The sequence below is a fragment of the Electrophorus electricus genome, chromosome 13, assembly GCF_013358815.1.
Source record: "Electrophorus electricus isolate fEleEle1 chromosome 13, fEleEle1.pri, whole genome shotgun sequence".
NCBI classification, from domain to species: domain Eukaryota; kingdom Metazoa; phylum Chordata; class Actinopteri; order Gymnotiformes; family Gymnotidae; genus Electrophorus; species Electrophorus electricus.
In genome coordinates, this window is record NC_049547.1 from 11,119,886 (window position 1) to 11,140,042 (window position 20,157).

Genomic DNA, 20,157 nt, shown 5'->3' on the forward strand with positions numbered 1-20,157 from the left:
CTCCTTTGAGTAGCAGTTCCAGAAGTATTGGCAGAATGGAGATGGTTTTAAGATTATAATTATATTCATTCTTTTAATTAACATAATTATAATATTAAAACCATCTAGGTAGTTGGGGGCAGGGCATGTCTCCCTCCCTTGCTCACACTACTCATATGTGTTAGGTTGGGTGATGCTCACACTACTCATAGGATGTGTTAGGTTGGGTGGTGTGAACAATGTCCCCCAACTTATGTTGAAATCAAACCTTCACTACTGTTAAAAAAATAATATTACACACAGTGACTTGGTGGTTGTGGTGCTTGTCTTGTGGTTAGGAGGTTGCTGGTTCAAGTTCTGCCTCAGCTGCTTTTGGGCCCCTGAGCAAGGTCCTTTACCCTTGGTTGCTCCTGGCAGTATCCGAGCCCGTTGATGGTATGGCAGTCCGCATGTGATGTGGGCAGCACAGAGGAAACAAGAACCAGGTAGCAAGGAAGTGCTCTTTATCCATAAGAGAATAACTAAGAGAAGCACTAACAAAAGAATGCTTCTTCACAAAGATAGCGCAGCAATGTGTAGAGACTCTCAGGTCTGTAGTCTGCTAACGTGCAGTGCTATCTTTTGGGACCTGTGGGCTTAAATAGGTGGAGAAGAAAATAGGGAACAGGTGAAAACAATTAATAAGCAGGCGATTGAGAGCGGTGCTGGTGAGTGATGTGATCCCTAGCAGATGAGGCGTATCCCTCCTGCTGGATGGCCAGGCAACTGTGACACCTCAGTGGTATTTTGTGCCACCTGGGGGAATATTACACTTTGAGAGGACAACAGTGCTCTGAACATACAGCAAATAAACTGTATTATTATATATATATATATATATATATATATATATATATATATATATATATATATATATGTGTGTGTGTGTGTGTGTGTGTGTGTGTGTGTGTGTGTGTGTGTGTGTGTGTGTTTGTGTGTTTTACCGGTCCATTAAAACACACTATATGACTAAAGACATTTCTATCCTAAATTCATTATCACACTCAACTCTGCCTTGAAATCACACAAACTATAACCAATAGCATGCTAAGTTTATTTATGTATATAAAAATGTTACTTTCTGCTTAATTCACTTTTTAATTATTTACTATATAACCTTTTAGAAAAAGTTACACATATAGCATGCAAAGCTTAAACGCAGGTTGCCGATAAAACGTCCAGAGTCACTTGCTGTCCACTCCTGGCTGCATGCATGCCCTCTCTGTTGGAAAGAATTGGTTCGGTACAAGCTGTCTGAAGTCCACTGGTAGATCAACTTTTAGGTGGCTGACTAGCTAGCAGCTGTGCTCCCAGTACCTGGCTAGCAACCTAGCACAGCAAGGCTGAGAAACCTTCAGCCAACTCGTAATGTGCGTAATGTTCACTCAAAGCTGTCGGAGAATTATTGTTCCACCTCACTGAACCACAGTGCACAGTCCACTCCACGTGTATGGCAAGTCCGTCAAACTCTGAGTCGTTCTCCGAGTCACTGTACTCCATGGCAATGCGTTGAGACAAAATAGTAGCTACATCGTTATCCACACACTCGTGCTTGGCTTCCACTAGTCAGTGGACCTATTGTTATGCAAAATCAAATGTTATAGCGAATAAATGTAAAATATTTGCAGTTCAACACATCATAAAATCCCATATGTAAAAATGTTAAACCAGGGTTATCTTAGTCTAGTCACCCTGTCCAGTGAGGTAGCTTTGCTTGCTAGATACCTCGGCCATTTATGGATGGCCACGATAGGAATTTCTGACTGTAGTGAAATATGTCACAATGTTCATGAGTCATCCTCATCCTGCCCAAAGGACAGAATGATGGATGATCTACAGTGGTTTAAGGCTTGTGTCAGTAAGATACTGCCTTCAGGTCACCCAGGGGTCACAGTTCGTAAACTTACCAGGCTTGGTAACGCTCTGCCAAAGGCTGAGGAGTCCAAAGCGAGACTGCTCAGAGTAGTTCTCTTGAGTCCTGATAAACGCAAATCACTTCTATGATTTGCCTTCAAGCTGAAGGGTTCTGACATCAGTCTGCAAGAGGACTTACCTCTCGCTGACAGATTAAAACATGCAGAGGCACTCAAGGATCTGAGGGCATGTCGTGCCACGGGTGAACAAGGCCTTACCCTTATGGATTTTCAGGTGGTGCACTGACAGTTCACTACCACCTTGTCACAGCTGATATTGGTGGTGCATGACCCGAGTATTGTGGTAGATTCCTACTTAAAGCAGTTCTCAAGAACATACATAGCATAGGCAATAAGATGCATGAACTAGGTCAACTGGTAGATGACTTCAAACCAGATGCCGTTGCAGTGACGTAAAAGTGGCTCACATCCCACATTCGCAATAGTGAGGTGAGCTTACCTAACTATTCTTTGTTCAGAGCTGACAGACCAGTCCCACGTCATGGAGGAGGACTAGCCATCTACGTTAAATCTGACATTGATGTGGTTAGAGTCATTACGTATGCGTGTGCTAACGATACAGTTCAAGCAGTGGCCTTGACTGCTTTTTTTCAACCCAACAGTATCAGCATCGTGGTCTTATACAGAAGTCCAGATAGCCTGGACACTGCAGTCTTTGATTTCTTGAGGTCACAGGCATCGAATATATGTTGGATTCTGGGGGACTTTAATTCTCCTGATATATGCTGGAGGGCTCTGACAACTTCCCCAAGATCTAGCACCTTTGCAAATAGGCTCCTCAAGTTCACACTCAAAAGTCCATTGAGGCAGCTTGTTGACAAACCAACTAGGTTTATGAGTGAGCAATCACCATTGATTTTAGTTCTTGTGTTTGCTAAATCAGTAGTCTTTATTGGTGATATGTCCTATGGGCAACTGTTAGGATCCGGCGACCATGCAGTGTTGCTGTTTAGATGCAACCTGACGAGACTAAGGACTGATGGTCGGACACAGAGACAAAATATTTGGAAGACTGACTTTCCAGCCATGAAGGATAAGGCTAGAAGGGCACCCTGCCCCATCACCAATTGTGACATTGCAGACACTACATAGGACAAATTTGTACAGTTCCTGAGCGATGTATCTTCACCTTATATATTGCTACGTTCTGCTAGGGAAGCAACTGCCAAGCCACCATAGATCGGTTGCGTAGAGAGTAAGAGTCTATGTAGGCATGCCAAACAGTGGAAGTGCTATGTAAGGGCCCCGACCAGTATCACCTGGGAAGGCTACAGAAGTGCGAGGTTGACGTGTAAAAGGCTCTTGCGAGCCTCTCAGTTATGATATGAAAGCAAGCTAGCTTGGTCAGCTGTGGCAAACCCCAAGTGATTTTTCTCGTACATCAAAGCACATGGGGGCAGAGTGGACTCTATTCCGGTTCTCTTTGGTGATGAGGACACCCCAGTCACTACCAATTTGGAAAAGGCGTGTGTGCTGGGGAAACAATATACCACTACTTTAGCATCGGAATCGCCACTGCCATTAGATATTGTGACTGATTTCACGTCAGCAGATCACTCTTTGTAGTGTGGAGTTTTTAGATGGTAGGGTGCTCAAGGCCCTACAGGAGCTGAATCCATCAAAAGCATCAGGGCCAAAAGGATTCCAACCTAAACTCCTGAAGGAACTGGCATCTGAAGTGTGCGTTCCTCTGGCAGCAGTGTATCGGAAATCATTCGATTCCACTGCTTTACCTAAGGTCTGGCGAGAAGCTGTAAACTGCCCAGTTTTCAAATATGGTGAGAGAAGCTTACCGGTGAACTATAGGCTGGTTAGCTTGACCAACATTATTATCAAACTAATGGAGAGGATTGTTCGTGAGCAGCTGGAGGATTACCTAACTAGACACCATCTACTGAGTGCTATTCAGCATGGTTTTCAGAAGGGATGTTCCTGCCTGACGAACTTGCTGTCTGCCAAGGAGATGTGGGCCAGCATGGTTGAACAGGGCCATGCTGTGGATGTAGTCTTTATAGACTGCTGCAAGCTGTTTGATAAGGTTCCACATCAAAGACTTTGTTTCAAATTGAAAACCTTTGGTATATGTGGCAGGTTGCTGGACTGGATCTCGGCCTTCCTTGACAGTAGAGAACAGTGTGTTCCTGTTGGCACCAGCATGTCACCCAGGTCACCCATATGGGAGCTACCCATCAACCGGGAGAAGTGCTCTGTACTGTGTCTCGGTCCCAAATTGCCTGCAACAAACTATCAGCTCGGAACAGTTAATATCCCCTCCGTCAGCCAGATCAAAGACCTAAACTTCATCCTTTCTGGTGATTTAAAGGCTAGTGATGAATGGTAGGATTCAGCCACCAAGGGTTTCTGTGTTCTATGGATGGTTCGTAGGGCCATCAGTAAAATCATCGGTGACATATTTATTAAGATATTCTTGCCGTTTGTCAGGCCACAACTGGAATATTGCGTTCAGGCAAACCCACCTTGTCTCGTGAGGGACAAAATGGGCCTGAAGTGCATTTTACGGGTTGGCACCAAGATGGTATGCGGCATGCGAGGCAAGGACTACAGCATTAGGCTTTAAACCCTAGGGATGTTCTCCTTGCACTATAGGTGGCATTGAGGTGACCTCATACTCACCTATCGTATACTCATGCAGAGGATTGGACCTGACCTAACTTGGCTATTTACAACAGCTCCCCTACCAGCCCTTCGGGGACATTCTATGAAACTGTCTAAGCCTAGGTCTGATTGCACCAGACCCGAGGCTCAGGCAGGTTATAGACTCGTGGCCCTCCCGAGGACGTCATCATGGCACCCACAACTGCAGCTATCAAGCGACGATTGGATGCCCTTTCCCTGTATCTACACATTCCCGCATGCATAGTCTCCCTCTTCCCCCTTTACTTCTCGAGCACACTTTTTTTTTTTTACTTTCTTCTTGTTTATTTTTTCTTCTGGCTTTGCCTTCATTTCACTAATGACCCCTTTCCTTGCCCACTTAATTGTTTTTCGCTATTATTTCACGCAATGGGTGCCTGTGGGGACAGCTGTCACTGGTCGCGTGGGTCTTACTGGTTGGGATGTGGTTGACTTGTGCATACTACCTTGGTTCCTAGGTACCTGATAGTGGCACTCTGTCAATCCCAACGACGTGCAACCGGAGGACCAATCACGGGATTTCCTTCCTAACGTTCCGGTCCCAATCTGAACCCTTTATAAGTGCTATATTTAAGTAAACGTTTGGAAATAAAGTGAATTGATCAAGTGAATTGAAATCAAGTGAAATGTATGATGTGTTTGATGAGTAAGCACTTGAATTCAGACAGAAAACTAGCGGGCCTTAATATCTAACCTAGCCTAACAGTTGTATAATTTGTAACTTTTTTACTTAAGGTCTATGTTCAAAAAGGCAAAGCTAATAGATTACCCACCATATCTAGTTAGATACAGTTGCTGCTATTTCGAATTCCAACAGAAAACCTGTCTTTAATAGCTGATGTAGTCTGCCGCGTTTGCTCAGTGACGTATGTCATCTTTCAAGGCGTAATTGCTAATTAGCTACTAATTTGATGACTAGCTAAATTAGTAACTAATGCAGCTAGCTAACCTACATTATACAGCCAAATGGGGGTGGGGCGCTTGTGAGGCTGAGCGCAAACATTGATCGCGAGCACGTAAGCGGTTTTAATGTAGACAGCATTGTTGAGTAAGTTTTCAAGCCGTTTGCACGTACCAGTTTTGAATGGGAATGATATTGTGTCGCAGATTTTCAAGTTTTGAACGAAAACAGTGGAAGATATTTACCTGCGCATTCAGTGCTGATAAGTGCATTAATGTTTATTAGCTGTGCACCCAGAGCACCATTATTCTTTCACAGTATAATATTCCTTCTTAAAATTCATTTTAATTAAGTCTAAACGACAGAATTAGACCGAGGCCGGGATAAAATGAGGATAAACTTCGGGGCACTTTACGGGACCTGAAATACGATTCAAAACCGATGTCTATGCTTGACGGGTATTTATCCCTGCTTGGTTTATTTATTTATATTTTTAAATGTGGCTTTCAAAAAAAAAGCCCAACAAAGCTGATAACGGTTACATTAACACTCCATCATTTACAGTGATGTTGCAGTGTTTGGTTGTTTTATTTTAAAGTTGCTGAAAATATTTTTGTGAAGTGCCTAGGTAGTCGGTTTGGTGCTTGTCCTGATATTTGTGTGCCTGTGTTCTTAAAGCGAAATGTTCTAATAAATGGTTTTCTGCTTATTTAGCACTATTGACGACAGGTGAGTTATGTCCAGTGTGAAGTAGCAAGCATCGCAGAGTAGCAGTGACTTGCCTCTCTCACCACACTGCTTTCGGTGTAAAATGGACTTAAAGGTATTCTGTTAAACTTTAACAGTAAAAAGCTTTAGTATTATATTGGTGAAATAATTTTATAGAAATTTGTGTAGGTTGTAATAAGGCTAGGCCACAATCAAGTAATTTTAGTCATACTTTGATTGTGTTGATATCTCACTTGTTTCATTGAAGAAAATACAATTATTTCTCTGTGTAGTTAAACTTTATTAAGTATTTTCAGGTTTAGTATTTAATTTGCTGGTAAAACTGCACCACAATTTGCTCTTGTTCTTGAGTTTCAATAGAACCGCGTCGTATCCTCCTAATTTCATTAATGGCATCAATTCCACTGATTTTCCTGGTCTTCACCAAGTAGCAGGCCAGCATAGTCCCAGTTCTTCCAAAGCCAAGTAAACAATGCACTGCAACACCCTATGCAAACAAGATAAAAGTTTTAAAACTAAGTAATATGCACTATACTATGTATAAACAGTGTTTTATGATGTGCATTGCAGGGGATTTACCTCTCCTTTGAAATTGGCCTCTTCAACAATGGCCAAGAAGCGTTTGATTTGATCAAAGGTTGGAGCACAGAAGTCATGTATTCTGATGTGATGCAGTGTCAGCTCTGGACAAGAGTCATGGTAAGGGGGCTTTCGCTCAGACAAACAGACTAAGTGTTTAATACCATTACTAAGTAGGTATTGATAGTGGGCTGGCATTCGTGGCATTGCCAGGCCAGCTAATTTCTGAGGTTCAACCCAAGAGAAGTTAGGAGGAAGACCTGTTGCCATTGTTGTCAGTTCTTCACTGAGCTGTAAACCAATGTGAATATTAATTAGTCATTCTATTCAGTTCTTATTAACTTTATTGGCATTATGGCAGTACTTTGTCAAATCTGAAAAATGTATTCACTGATCTCATGAGTGCAACTTGCACTGTAACTTAATGATGCAAAAAGTGTAAGATGGAACTAATACAGCAGGAAAGGTGTCAGCAAATGCAAGTGTGGACAAACAGCAAACCCTGCTACATAATGGAGTAATTAAAAATATGATGTAATTTCAGCTTGTGACTTAAACCTTACCAAATTTCATAACAGTAAAGCTAACTAGTAAGCTAATAATTAATTCTGACTGCTGCACCCTTTGCTAGTTAACTATGTACTCATCTTAGAAATGAGCGATTCACAATGCCTTTCTGTTCTCACTAATGTTTGTGTTAGGTATAGGATAGAGGCAGTTGACTGATGTGACTACAGACATTAGCTAGCTACCTTACTAGCTAGCTAACCATCTATCTAGATAAGCATCTTACTAGCTAGCTAGCTTAACCACAGAAGGTCCTTGAATAGGCTTAACCAGGCAAACAGTTCATATATGTAGGTAGTTGTTTGCTGCGCATGAGATTGTTAATATTAGACTGTAAGGTAATTGCTGCATGTCTGCTAAATAGCCAGCTACCCCACTAGCTAACTAGCTATCAATAGTTTTCACTTACTGCAGTTCCCTTAAGAGAGCTTGTACAGAAGCCATAAATGGTGGAAGTAACTTACCCAATCTAGTTCCTGTAGACAGGTTAATTCTATCTGTCCGTTTACATTTTTAACTGTTTACATATTTTATGTTTTGAACTTTGCATTAAATGGTATACCTTTAAGCAACAGCTATGTACAGCAAGTCGGAATATGTTTACTAGCCAGCTAAAAATACTAGCAAGCTAGGTAGGAAGCTGGCAACATTAGTCAGCCACATATGTTAGCTTGCTAGTTAGCTAGCAAGCTAGTTGAGTCATATTAGAGAAGCAAAATTATGAAGGTCTTGTGGTTTAAAAATGTCCCAGCCTGCTGAATTGGACTAAAGCTTTGCAAAAACCTACCAAACAATAGGAAATAATAAATCCTACTATTGTGCTCTAGTTTCATGTCAGGATGGCCGAGCGGTCTAAGGCGCTGCGTTCAGGTCGCAGTCTCCTCTGGAGGCGTGGGTTCGAATCCCACTTCTGACAATGCTTTATTGATTTTACACTTTAAAATAAGTTTATTACAATGTTTTGATTTTATGTGAGATGTAGAAAGAATTCCATATCAGGCTGCAATGTGCCAATGAGTTGAAAATGTAATACAATTTTATTTGTACATTATTTTTCAACATATTTGCTCACAAAATCTATCCTAATGCCAGTTTGTAATCATTTTTAACCTATACTTAGTATTTACTTCAGGGGTGTATTTGATCTCTTTGGTCTTTGTAGGGTAACAAAAATATTGTGAGAATTAAAACACTGTTATTACATTTTAATGGAAAGTGTAAATATACATAAGTTGTGCCAGAAGTGGCATAAAGAAATAGAGAGGTCTTGCTTAGATGATCATGAGACCCACAGAAGTCCTGTGCTCTTCACACACCTACATGCACTGACGCACACAATAACTCCACACCTCTTGTACATAGCTTAATCTCACACATGACATGGATCAGTTGCCATCCATTTCTTTTGGGCCACAGTAGATTCAGCGGAATTGGCAAAAGCAACAAGACAACAAAGAAAAGCACTGTATGTTTACAAACATAGTATGTGAAAGGAGAGAAGTGTAGACCTATGCTGATTATAGAGACCGAGGAATCACAAACAAATGGAATAACCATACAATGCAAGATTAAGGTCCTCTGGTGATTCTGGGCCCCAAGGGTCCTGAGTGCCAAGTCATTAAGTGGAGAAATGTGGTAAGTATATATTATAAGAGGAAATTGTAGGCAATATAGTTCTGTAATCTATATTTCTTTAACGCTTTACTTAACCTATGTTTTTATTTTTGTGTTCCATGCAAAATACTACAACACTCATTTCATTAAAAGTAAATTCTGGCCAGTGTAGGTTAGTTTAGCAAAGTTCACCTAATTATTTTCAAAGGTTCTTTGTTGCAGTGTTTACATCATTTATAAGTAATGTTGTGACATCACTGCTACAGAGTTATTGGTGAGGCATTGTGGGTAATAGATGTGGTATAACAGAAGGGCTACCAGGTGTCACACTGCATTTCCTGTTCAGGAAACCTGTTAAGCTGCCAAAACTGTGGGTCGTCTTGTTGGCGATGAGTCTTCATGTGGGCGTTGCGACTTTTCACCTTAAAAAACACCCTGCAAAAATTAAGGTCAAGGGATACAAGTGTCCAATGATAGCAAGTCAACTTGATATAATGTTACGTAATAAAAATCACCTGATGAGTGTGATATATATTTATATTGAGAGGTACATTCATTGTGGTTCAGTTGTCTTACTTTCCACATTCAGTGCAGGGGAAAGAGTCAGTGTCTCCACTGGTGGTACTGTTGGAAGGAGAGCTTTTTACAGAGCCTGGGACAAACTGCAGGGCTGATTTGTGTCTATGTTCAACTGGAGAATTACACAAGCCACCCAGATTACTCTGGTTCCATTCTTCTCCATTAAACATCTGATTTGTAATTTTGGAGGGGAAAAACACACATGCATTACATTACACATTGATATAAAAGAACAGCAAGTTGGCTTTGCCAGTAATTGAAGTCCAAAGACAGTAGAGTCAACAGAGTGGTTTCAGTTTCTGACAGGAATTAGAGCAATGGCCCAGAAACTTCATTACTGTCTCTTTCTATACCTCTACACTTTCTATACGATATACAGTACACATGAACTCACAGGCAGAGTACTGGGTACTTCACTAACAAACACAGCACTGGCGTCATCTGGGAGGTCAAAGCAATCTGGGCTGGGGATTTGTTTACTGGCCTCTTGCACAGGTTTTCTGTTGCTGCTTTCCTCCAAGTCACCCTGATTTAATAGACAAGGTGTCACACGGCAATCAGAGAGTTTTCTGAAAAATAGGTAAAGTAGCAAACCCTCCACTGATGTGCCTAAAATCTTAAAGGAAGATGTTGGGGCATAAGTCCTCCATGATTTCATAGATCCTGGAAAGAACCAGGTGTTATCCTAGTTAACCTTACAATGTGTAATTTATATTATGTGGTTACACTTTGCCTGCTATTTCAAACAAAGCTGCCATAAGAGTACATATACTTAGATACATCTTAGATATACTTGGGTACATATACTTAGGTATGCTTACATATAATTACTACGTTATATATACTTAGATCAAACTTTGATGAATGTATAGCTCTGGAAAAAATCTAGAGACCACTTCAAATCATTATATCTACATGTACGATGTGTGGCAGCTGTTGTGGAATTTTGGGCATCAGAGGTTATGTGGAATAAACAGACATGCACATTAATTTCTTTCTATTGTCTGCTGAATTCCAAAACAGGCAAATCTCATTGTACCTAATGAGATACTGATTAGGCAGTCACCTGAACCAAATCTTATTTAACAAGAAATATAAAAGTCTGGTGGACAGCATGCCAAGTCACAAGATAGCTGTAATTTAAAATGAATTTAAAATCTGGCTTATTCCACTAAATATTGATTTCTAAATTCTTCCTAAGTTAAAACATTAGTAGTGAGTTGTTTTAAAAATGAATTTGCATTATTTAAGGTCTGAAAACTGCACAATTTTGTTATTTTGACCTGTCATTTTCTGTAAGTAAATCTTCTCAGTGACAATATTTTTATCACGATTGGCCCTGCCTGTTGTCCTGTCATCATGATTACCCTGTCTCATGTCATTTGCTTTGCTTCCTTGTTGTTCCAACTCGTTTAAGTTTCCCTGCCTTTCATTTGTGTCAGCTGTGTCTTAATGCTTATTATACAATGTATATATATTCTGTGTTTGTTCAATCTCGTCGCTGGTCATTGTTAATCCATGCCTCTGTGTTCACTTTAAATGTGTTCTTTTTTAGTCCCTGTGTTTTCACACTGTCTGAAATTTTTTTTTTGCCTGTAGCCTGTGTTCTGGGTTGTTCTGTGTTAGCGTGTCCATTTATCCTTTTGCTTTTTCAAGTTTTGCTTTGCTACTATGTGTTCCCGTACTTTCCGTGTAGGCTCTATGACCCTGGACTGTTATTATGACTCTAATTATGGCTTTGCCTCAAATAAATCTAGCTCGTCTCAGCAGATGCATCCAGCTCGTGATCACTCCACATTTACAATTTTTATTTGGAATGTGGGAGAAATGCTGAATGCTAGTTCAGAATAAAACAAACAAAAAAAAAAAGTTCCTTTTATTCAAACACAAATAGTAAAACAGGAAAAAAAAAAATTTTAGTAAGAGAAACTGCAAAATGACCAGTTTCTCTTTTTTTTTTTTTTTTTTTTTTTTACTATTTTTTTTTTTTTTTTCCTTTACTCTTAATTTTTCCAGAGCTGTATATGTCATGATTATTTTTGGTAGTTCTCAAGACATGAAGTTTTTATATTAGTTTTAGTGTATTTACTTAATATTTCACAGAAGGTATTGAAAAATGTACCTTAAAGCTAAAAACCATATAATAAGTTTAGAGTTAATATGTGAAATAATCATTTCATACACCAGATAGGGTTTTTAGTTTTATCTAATCCCATCTTGATCAATTTAAGCACATTCAGAACATTTATAATATACTATGAAGGAATATGTGACAAAGCACGTAATGCAATGGTTGTGTGAAATATCAGTGTTACACCATTATCCACTTATTAAATGTAATTGATCAGCCAGATATGCTTGTCTTACATTTCCTTTTTTGGTATTTCTTTATTAGTTTTGGAGCTATGATGCTAATATAGCTACCAAGTATTGAAAGCCATTTAATGCTGGTCTCTTCCATAAATCAATGATATTTTTAACTCAGCCATTCCTTGAAATTGAAGCAGTGGACTGTGCCACATTTAGGAAGACATGCACAGCTCACCTGCTTCTCTCTGCCTGGTGTTACTGGGCCTGTGCTCAGCTTCCTGCCCAGACGTAGCCTCTCCTTCCATGTGTAGTAATATTCAACACACTGAGCCACTGACTTTGTCTTCACCTAGTATCAATGTACACAGTTTACATTGAAGTTCACTCTCTGAAAATAAAGAAGGTGATGTATGCCGAGGCATTTTATTGATTGGGTTTATCATGGAATACTTACCATCTTTTGAATCAGATTGAAATCCTTGTTGTGAATTATTAGAGCTTTGTTGAGTTGCCTTTTTTCTTGCAGGGTCCATTTATCTGATCCTAGTTGTTGGGTTGGGGTACGGAGTAAAATATGAATGGTCATGTAATGTTTTTAAGATATCAATGTACAGTCTATTTATTGTATCATTAGAAATTAATTGAGCCCTATAAAGACTATTATGAAGAAAATTGTGTAACCCAACTAAGTACAGCTGAGCCACATTGGAGGGCCACATTTTTCAAAAGATGCAAAGTCAGTCACACACCTGCATAATGGTAATCTGTTTGAAGACTGGACATGTGTTTTATTGACTCCAGTGAGAGTAGTTTTTCAAGAGTTACCTGTAAAGATTCAAAGACCACATTAAAAAAATTAAAAAACCTTGTGTTTCATTTGTATATAAACAAGTTCATTAGACATGCTTACCATAACATCTCCTCTACACTCAAAAAGACAATGGAGGGTATATTCTGTGTTGGTCCCTCCACCTGGGAGCACACTGGAGCATGCCATTTTCAGGAGATCATCCACTTGAATCACACAGTTTAGATGACCATCAGCACACTTGTTTTTATAGTTTTCTTTTTATCATTTTATTAGTTGACCCCTACTGGCAGATTTATACTAGTGTTTGAACAGATTTTACCTCTTTGCTGATTCTCAGGGATTTTCAAATGGCAGGGTGTCCACAGAAGATTAGCCTTATGGATATCTTCTGCTGCTTTTGAGCTATTTTGAATATCTGGGATCTCTGCTTGAAAATCTATACCAATATTTATCCGGCTGCAACGCAGAAATACACAGAAAATAGCCTTATCCTATTTTAAAATATAAATGCAATAAATGTATTAATACTATTCTCCATAGTCATCATGTATTTGTTATTAATATGACTTATTATTATTATTCCTTACGGTTTCATGCCACTTGATTTACCCTCTGGATATAATGTTACAGTACCACCATCCACATCACCTGTGAATTAAAACACTCATGATCTACATATTGTACACCCCTTGTCTTCAGCTGTGTTAATGAAACCTGCAAATAAGGAAGAAATTTATATCTCTTTATTTAAATAAATAAATAAATAAATAAATATATATATATCATAAATGCGCACACACACACGCACACATATATGTATGTGTGTGTGTGTGCATTTATTTCTCCCTTTTAAACCATATAATTTATAGAATTAAAACCCTGCAACTGGCACTTTCATACAAAGACACCTACATTTATATTTTGTGTATATGTACATTAATTGTTAAATTAATTATAATATAAATACAAATCTATAAAGAAAACATGCCCTGAATAGTACACATTGAACTGAACACCTACTGTCCGTACATAGACGCGCGTGTGTGACTGTCTGTGCTCCACTGCAGTGGTGGCCTGCATTAAATTTGCTGAATAGGCCAGAACCTGGCCGTATGGGGTTGAGTATTGGAGGTGGAGTATAGGCAGCGACAGCTTTGCAGCTCTCCATGGAGCGCAACTGGCTCTGGAACAGCACAGGCCCTCTGGAGCCCAGGCCAACGGTGCATGGGGAAATCACAAGTGGCATCAGGCGGTGCCGTTGCCTCTTTTTCTCATGCCTTGACAAAAAATCTGCTGAACCCTTCATCTAAGATGAAAGCGTTTGCAGAATATTATGGAGTGAGCAATTTTGCCTGTATCTTTAACAGGGGACTTTTTTGTTATTCAGGAATACTCTAGTGAGTCATATACAGAGAAGGTTTGAAAGGGTGTTGAATAGTTTCATAGGGAAACAAGGTGCAATGAAACTCACATGTGGTGACTGATCCATTTGTGAAGGCTGGGGACATGTCTCTGCTGGGGCAATAAGGTCACTGAGTCTTGGCTGGGAATTAAGATAATTGTGGAGCTTGGGGAGAATTCGGTGACCTTCTTTTACAGGAACAGACACAGGTAACACCATGGGCTCAATTTGGGTTGCTTCTCTGGACAGCTGAATTTGTCCATCATTCTGTAAACCAACCGAAGGTGAAAGAAAGTTGAGAATATATACAAAGGTAAAATAAGTGCCACACTGAAATTTTTAGAACTATACACTATAAAAGGAAAGAGCTCAAGATAGAAGAATTTTGAGGTTATTTATTTTTGTGGAGGAGAAATTAAGGGGAACATGCAGAACTCTCACTGGGTGCTTTCTACTTTTATGAGGTGCGACCTTTTCATATGGGAACTTAAGCAAGTTACTACTGCACCAAGATCACTCCCATGCTCACCACACGGTTGTGTTGGCCCACCCATAGCTGTGGCCTTTGTGAATAAACAGTTTGCTTTGTGAAAACACTAGAATATATAGGATCTTACTGTTTTGAATGTTGAAGGAAGGGTTCTGAATCCCCCATGGGAGCGCATATGACCATTAAGGGCAGGCAAGCTTTTAAACTCCCTGTGGCAAACAAGGCACTTCAGCTTGGCATTGGACCCTTGAACCTTTACTACCTCTGTTTTTGGCCTAGCATCAAACACAACCAAAACTGATTATTAAGATAAATGTGTTGTAATATATATATATATATATATATATATATATATATATATATATATATATATATATATTTGCAAAAAATAAATGCTTAGTAAAATCCAAGTCTAACCTGTAGAGTGGTGAAATCTGGTCATCTTGGCTAACAGAAGGCATCTTAAGGAGAGAACAAAGTTAGTAATGTTTTTTTTTTTTAATCTGAGCAGAACCAAAGTAATGGCTGAAAAATGTTTGATGAACTACCTGTGTAGACTGTGGTCTGTGTGAGTTAAGATGATGAAGGACTCCTCCCCTCAGGGTAGTTAGTGGAACCTCTTGACTGATCCCTGACCCCACATGTTGATAATAGGAACTGCAGAGACTGGCCCTTCTATAGGGATAACTTAAACCCACATAGACCTCCTCTTTTGGACTAGAAAACCCTGGCACTGTGTCATGTGTTGACAAATTATTTTTTCCAAAAGAAGTATTATGCTTTAGAGAAAATGATTGTGCTTGCTCCTGAGCCTGCTGTGGTTGGTAGATACCACTCTGGTGAGAAATATGTGGTGGCTCCTGAAAGTGGGGTGAGGGCAGTGGTAACCCTTGGCCAGCCTGGAAAACTGGCTGTTCAGGTGCTTTACAGTTCTCAGGGTAGCAGCAGGTAGGTGATCCAACAGACCCATGGGCTTCCTGTGTGTCCAGTGTGGTGTGCTGAATGAATGGCCCCCTCTGCTCTTGCTTTTGCAGGGTTAATGAATAAGATGTCAGCTGAGTTTGGTGCATTGGAATCCCATACTGCTGGAAGTGATGATACTGGCTCTGCAGCTTACAGAGTGGGTCTTTGTGTACTTGCTCTGGGTGGCTTTCTCTCAGCTGTGGTTTGTGCTGCTGATATCCATAATGATATTGCTGGTGGTTTGGATAAGCATTATGGGTCATATGTTGGGTGTCTATAGGTTGATAGGTGAGCTGATTATGGTGCTGCTGTGAATGTATGATCACTGGACTAAAGGGTTCTCGATCCGATCCATCAGAGGGTGCTCCACTCTGTGGAGACAGCAGTATCTCTGACATCTGACTGTCCCCTGAACTCTTTTCACCCACACTGTTACCAAAAGCAGATTTAAGATTTTTCACAGGAAAGGCCTTGGAAAAAGAATCCAGCCTTTGCAAATCACTGGCACTGAATTCAGGTGCAGTTGCAGAGTCACTGTGAGGAACAACATTGAAGGGATAGACAGTATTGGAGCATGTGGGTTCAGTCAGGTCATCCTTGGGTGACGATCCCCAAAGGGAAGACGATGACTTCTCGGGTGGATTATAATCCCAAGATCCTCCACTATGTGGTATGTCAAGCAGTGGGGAAAATGGGATTTGTGATATAGCAGGGGATGACAAATGGTTATGGTTAACATGTGGAGACAGCGGAGACTGTTGTACTGAGCTTCTGCTGGTTATACCATAACCAGTTGTCATAGCAGCTAGATTTGTCTGAAGCGGGTAGGCTCCAATACTGTCAGTCAATGGATTAAGCTCATATAGGTCCTCTGTCATATTTGAAGAAATTAAAATCTGTGCTTCTGATGTTTTACTTATTCTATTGCCCCAGAGCATTAATTTACACAGAGGGTTCAATATAAGTGAACTGTAGAACTACCAGAGTTTACAAGGTGGTGACATGCAAACAGTTTTTTTTATCCATCATTTTCTAACCATATTTTGCACAAGTGCAGAATGTCGTCAGGGTTCATCTGACATGCTGCATCATGAATTGGTCATTCCTAAGGAAAGGAACAAAGGTTTCTCAGGCAGAATATAAGATTCTGGTTCAAGTCAGTATATCAGTAATATAGTGCAATAGTGCAATAAACAGGACAATACTCTGATAGCAAACACTAGAGAAATTTCTCATCTTACATAATTGAACTACAGAGCCTAAACAGGAAGTTACAGTAGCACCACAGTAATCTGTTGTCATTTCACCATGCTGAAGTTTAAACCTTTACTTCTGGTCCTCAACATTATGTATAACTGGGAAATCCTATCCATGTAATATTGCCCAGGACTCCCTCATTCTGCTACAGGAGAACATGTTAAAGGTAGGAGGTAGGAGGATGTTGTCAGTGATGTAATTCTCTGTTGATGCCTCTCTTGCTAGAGTACCACAAACTTGCCCACCAATTACAGGAATTCATGCGTGATACTTTAAACACTCATCCGATTGGCTGAAAAGTAATCACTCTTTTCTGTTAAAAAATAAATGTCATAGACTATCCTGTCCTGTCCTAGATCAAATAAAGAGTGATGTCCTGGAAACAGACATGAATGCTTTTATATTTTTCTACATTTATAAATGAAGTTAGGCTTTCCAAATTCTATGTTGGTCTCTCTAGCACTTTGAATAAAGTCACAACATGACTCAGACTTCCTCTCTCACCCACACTCTGGAGTATGTATATAATTCAGATATGCACCATCTTATCATTTCCTGTCACATGACCTGTTTTCAGTAGTGGTGTGACTGTTCGATTATTATCTAAATGTCTTTAAGAAATAAATTCAATAAAGAATTTGTGCATACAAATTTCTTACCAAAACAGAAAGAATACTGCTTATTTGTATGTATGTAAATGTTACCTTGCTATATTATGACAATGACCTGTGGATTGTTAAGTCAAAGCCTGACTAGTTATTGATATTTTTGTTGCTGCACACAGGTATAGTATGAACTTTTTGTTCTTGCAATACCTGCCATTTCAACACATAAACACACACATGTGCACGCACATGTACATGTAACAACTACAATGTTAACAGTCTCCTAGCGTAATGCAATATGACAACATATGTTCTACATGGCTAATCAGTACTACTTTAGTTATAAGCAAAGGCAACAAACTGTTGTAAGCATTATTGGTGACTTAGTGAGCCAAGCTGTGAATCAGATCGAGTGTGATCAGATCAACTATGTAAGTGTCAGAAAACTCAAGTGGTCTTTGTGGTTTTAAGAGTTTCCATCCTCAACTCACTTTGTTGAGTGACTAAGTGAATGTCATAGTGTTCAACCAGTTAGAGGAACAACTATAAGACATTTCCAGTTGACCTCATTCACATTAACAGATATAAAACATTACATTTAAAAATAATTATTTTGAAACAATCCACACAAAATTAATTTAATTAACATGTAATGGCTCACTGTGAATTCTGTTTAGAAGTAAATAATTTACCTTTCCTAAACCAGAACCAAAATACTTTGCTAAAAGGTCATTTATTATTTCCTTTGGCATTTCAGCCAGTCTTCCTGTAGCATTGCATCCCCTAAATCTCATAAGTAGATGCATTTGCTTCTGTAATCCTAATGATCAAGTCACATGACTGATACCAAGTCAATACTAGCTCATGCAACAATACTACCTTAAAGAACCTGAAGCTGTTGAGAATATTTCACTAGCTTCTTCAAATCTGGATTCAGCATGTTCTCTGTTTATAACATTACTGACTGGAGGAACTGATAATACAAATTAGCATTCCAATACAATACATGATGTCTCATTAATGTGCTAAATTGTTGCAAATTCAGTTAATCCTCAATGCATCAAACCAATGTGGAGCAACAATGTGCCAGTGGGATTTGTTAATATCTGGAAGCTGTCAGCACTGAACCTAAAATATAATCTTCAATGTCTGCCCTCACTCTATATAATACAATAAATTATTTTTAAATTATACATTTGCAGTGTAGCAATCTGTTTGAACACTGTTCTTATTTTTCTATACTAGTACTTCCTTACTAAACAAAAAAAAAATTACAGTGAATATGAAAACTCTACAACCATGAGAAGAATTTATTTATATATTTAGTCGGTCAGCCAGTCTCAGCAGACAAATAGCCCTCTAACCTACCCCCTCAAGGTAAGAACATGCAATATACATAAGGTTACGATTTGTTATGAAATTAAAAACTAGCAGTATCTAAACCGTGTCAGTCAAATTTTTAATAGCCAAACATATAGCCATACCTTGAAAACCTCAGGTATTGAAATCCCATGAAACCCCTTAGAGTTCTTGTAATATTAATATGTGATAACATCATATTTTTAATACTGTAATATTAAAATGCTTTTATAACTGATAACATGAATAATGCTTTTCAATATTAAAAGTATCATTACATTAAGTAAAAAGTATTATCAAAAACTTAATATGATTACTATTTGCAGGTTGTGCCTTCATATAAATTAGTAATATAAATCATGCCAAGGTCTTACTATAAACCATTAGCTTCAGTACTGCAGGTTGAGCACAAATGACAAGTCTTACCTCTTCTCTCTGAGCATGTCTTTTTCATTCTTCAGCTGAGGTCAGTAGATATGCTGGAGCATTACCAAAACAAAAGCTGAGACTTAAATTAACCCCAGCTCTTTTTACACATAATTTTAGAAAAGTGATGACTGAAATTTGATGTTGAAATGTTAACTAAACAGGGGAAGTCAGTGTACTTACTGCTGAGTAATGAATTCTGCATATCTTCTCTTATAGTGATTGCTGTTTCTGACAGTCTTTGAGGGGTTCAAGGGACTTCAGGAAATGCAGTCTTTTTCTCTCTATGGTGTGAGGCTTCCTGAGCACAACCACAGTCTATTTTCTCAACCTGTCAGTGTGCTACAAGTGCTTCTTACACTCTACCTTTAAGCCCTAAATTATGAGAGTTCTGGACAAAACTGCATTACTGTACGTTTGTCAGGCCTGCATGAGATTAGTTCAGTGGCATATTCAAAGTATTGTTAAACACTGCATAACAAAACTATGCTGAGATGTTGAGCATTGCTGATTTATAAGACATGTTAAAGAACAAGCTCACATAAATATTCTGACAGAAAACAAGTGACTTAAAATTTATCCCACAATTTGTACAATTGTGCCAAATACAAATGATTACATTTTAAACCATTGCTCAGTGAGCATACATACATTTTGCATTTCATCAATTATTTTATCAACCAAAAATAATGAAAATTAATGTATATTCCATATAATATATGACTAATGAAAGGTCATGCTTTTATATTGATGAAAATTTGCTGCCCCCTAATGATAGTTCTAGTGCCACAGGAGTAGAGGTTGATGTCAGTCTAAAAGCCTAAGCTCTAGTGAGAAATGGGTTTTAGCATTTTGCCATTTAATAAAGTGTTGCCTTTGTTGGGTGTGTGGCTCTGCTCTGGGAGAAAATGAGCAGTAACTCATAACTTCAAGCCATTTGATAGGAACTTGCTTGTTA

General features: G+C 39.0%; 2 protein-coding genes and 1 non-coding gene across 4 annotated transcripts; 1 reads left to right on the top strand and 2 right to left on the bottom strand.

Annotated features, from left to right (window-relative positions):
• Positions 1 to 6,499: 6,499 nt before the first annotated feature.
• On the bottom strand, positions 6,500 to 8,273 carry dusp23b (dual specificity phosphatase 23b). Of its 2 annotated transcripts, none has more exons than XM_035532894.1 (3): positions 8,171 to 8,273; positions 6,817 to 7,107; positions 6,500 to 6,724 (listed from the first exon to the last, which is right to left on the bottom strand). In XM_035532894.1, the coding sequence occupies exons 2-3, from the start codon at positions 7,084 to 7,086 to the stop codon at positions 6,536 to 6,538; spliced, it is 459 nt and encodes a 152-aa protein (XP_035388787.1). In that variant the 5' UTR covers positions 7,087 to 7,107; positions 8,171 to 8,273; the 3' UTR covers positions 6,500 to 6,535. The 2 variants fall into 2 exon arrangements, with proteins under 2 accessions (XP_035388787.1, XP_026858230.2); XM_027002429.2 differs by lacking the exon at positions 8,171 to 8,273 and adding an exon at positions 7,848 to 8,164.
• On the top strand, positions 8,217 to 8,299 carry trnal-cag. The gene has a single exon. It is a non-coding gene; the product is annotated as a tRNA-Leu (tRNA).
• Positions 8,300 to 8,393: 94 nt separating this feature from the next.
• On the bottom strand, positions 8,394 to 16,492 carry LOC113572684 (transcriptional-regulating factor 1). Its single transcript, XM_027002456.2, is given in 15 exon segments — positions 8,394 to 9,329; positions 9,331 to 9,432; positions 9,574 to 9,746; positions 9,971 to 10,102; positions 12,122 to 12,235; positions 12,341 to 12,429; positions 12,636 to 12,711; positions 12,797 to 12,900; positions 13,017 to 13,153; positions 13,285 to 13,345; positions 13,718 to 14,003; positions 14,169 to 14,366; positions 14,717 to 14,864; positions 15,007 to 15,050; positions 15,138 to 16,492. Coding segments are annotated over 15 exon segments (3,081 nt in total). The 5' UTR covers positions 16,491 to 16,492; the 3' UTR covers positions 8,394 to 9,265.
• Positions 16,493 to 20,157: the final 3,665 nt, after the last annotated feature.

Bases quoted from the DNA above. Each gene is read 5' to 3' on its own strand.
- dusp23b (XM_035532894.1), bottom strand. From the start codon at position 7,086: ATGGCAACAGGTCTTCCTCCTAACTTCTCTTGGGTTGAACCTCAGAAA. The intron at 6,725-6,816 runs GTAAATCCCCTG...TTGTTTGCATAG, and splicing joins AGGCCAATTTCAAAGGAGAG to GGTGTTGCAGTGCATTGTTT.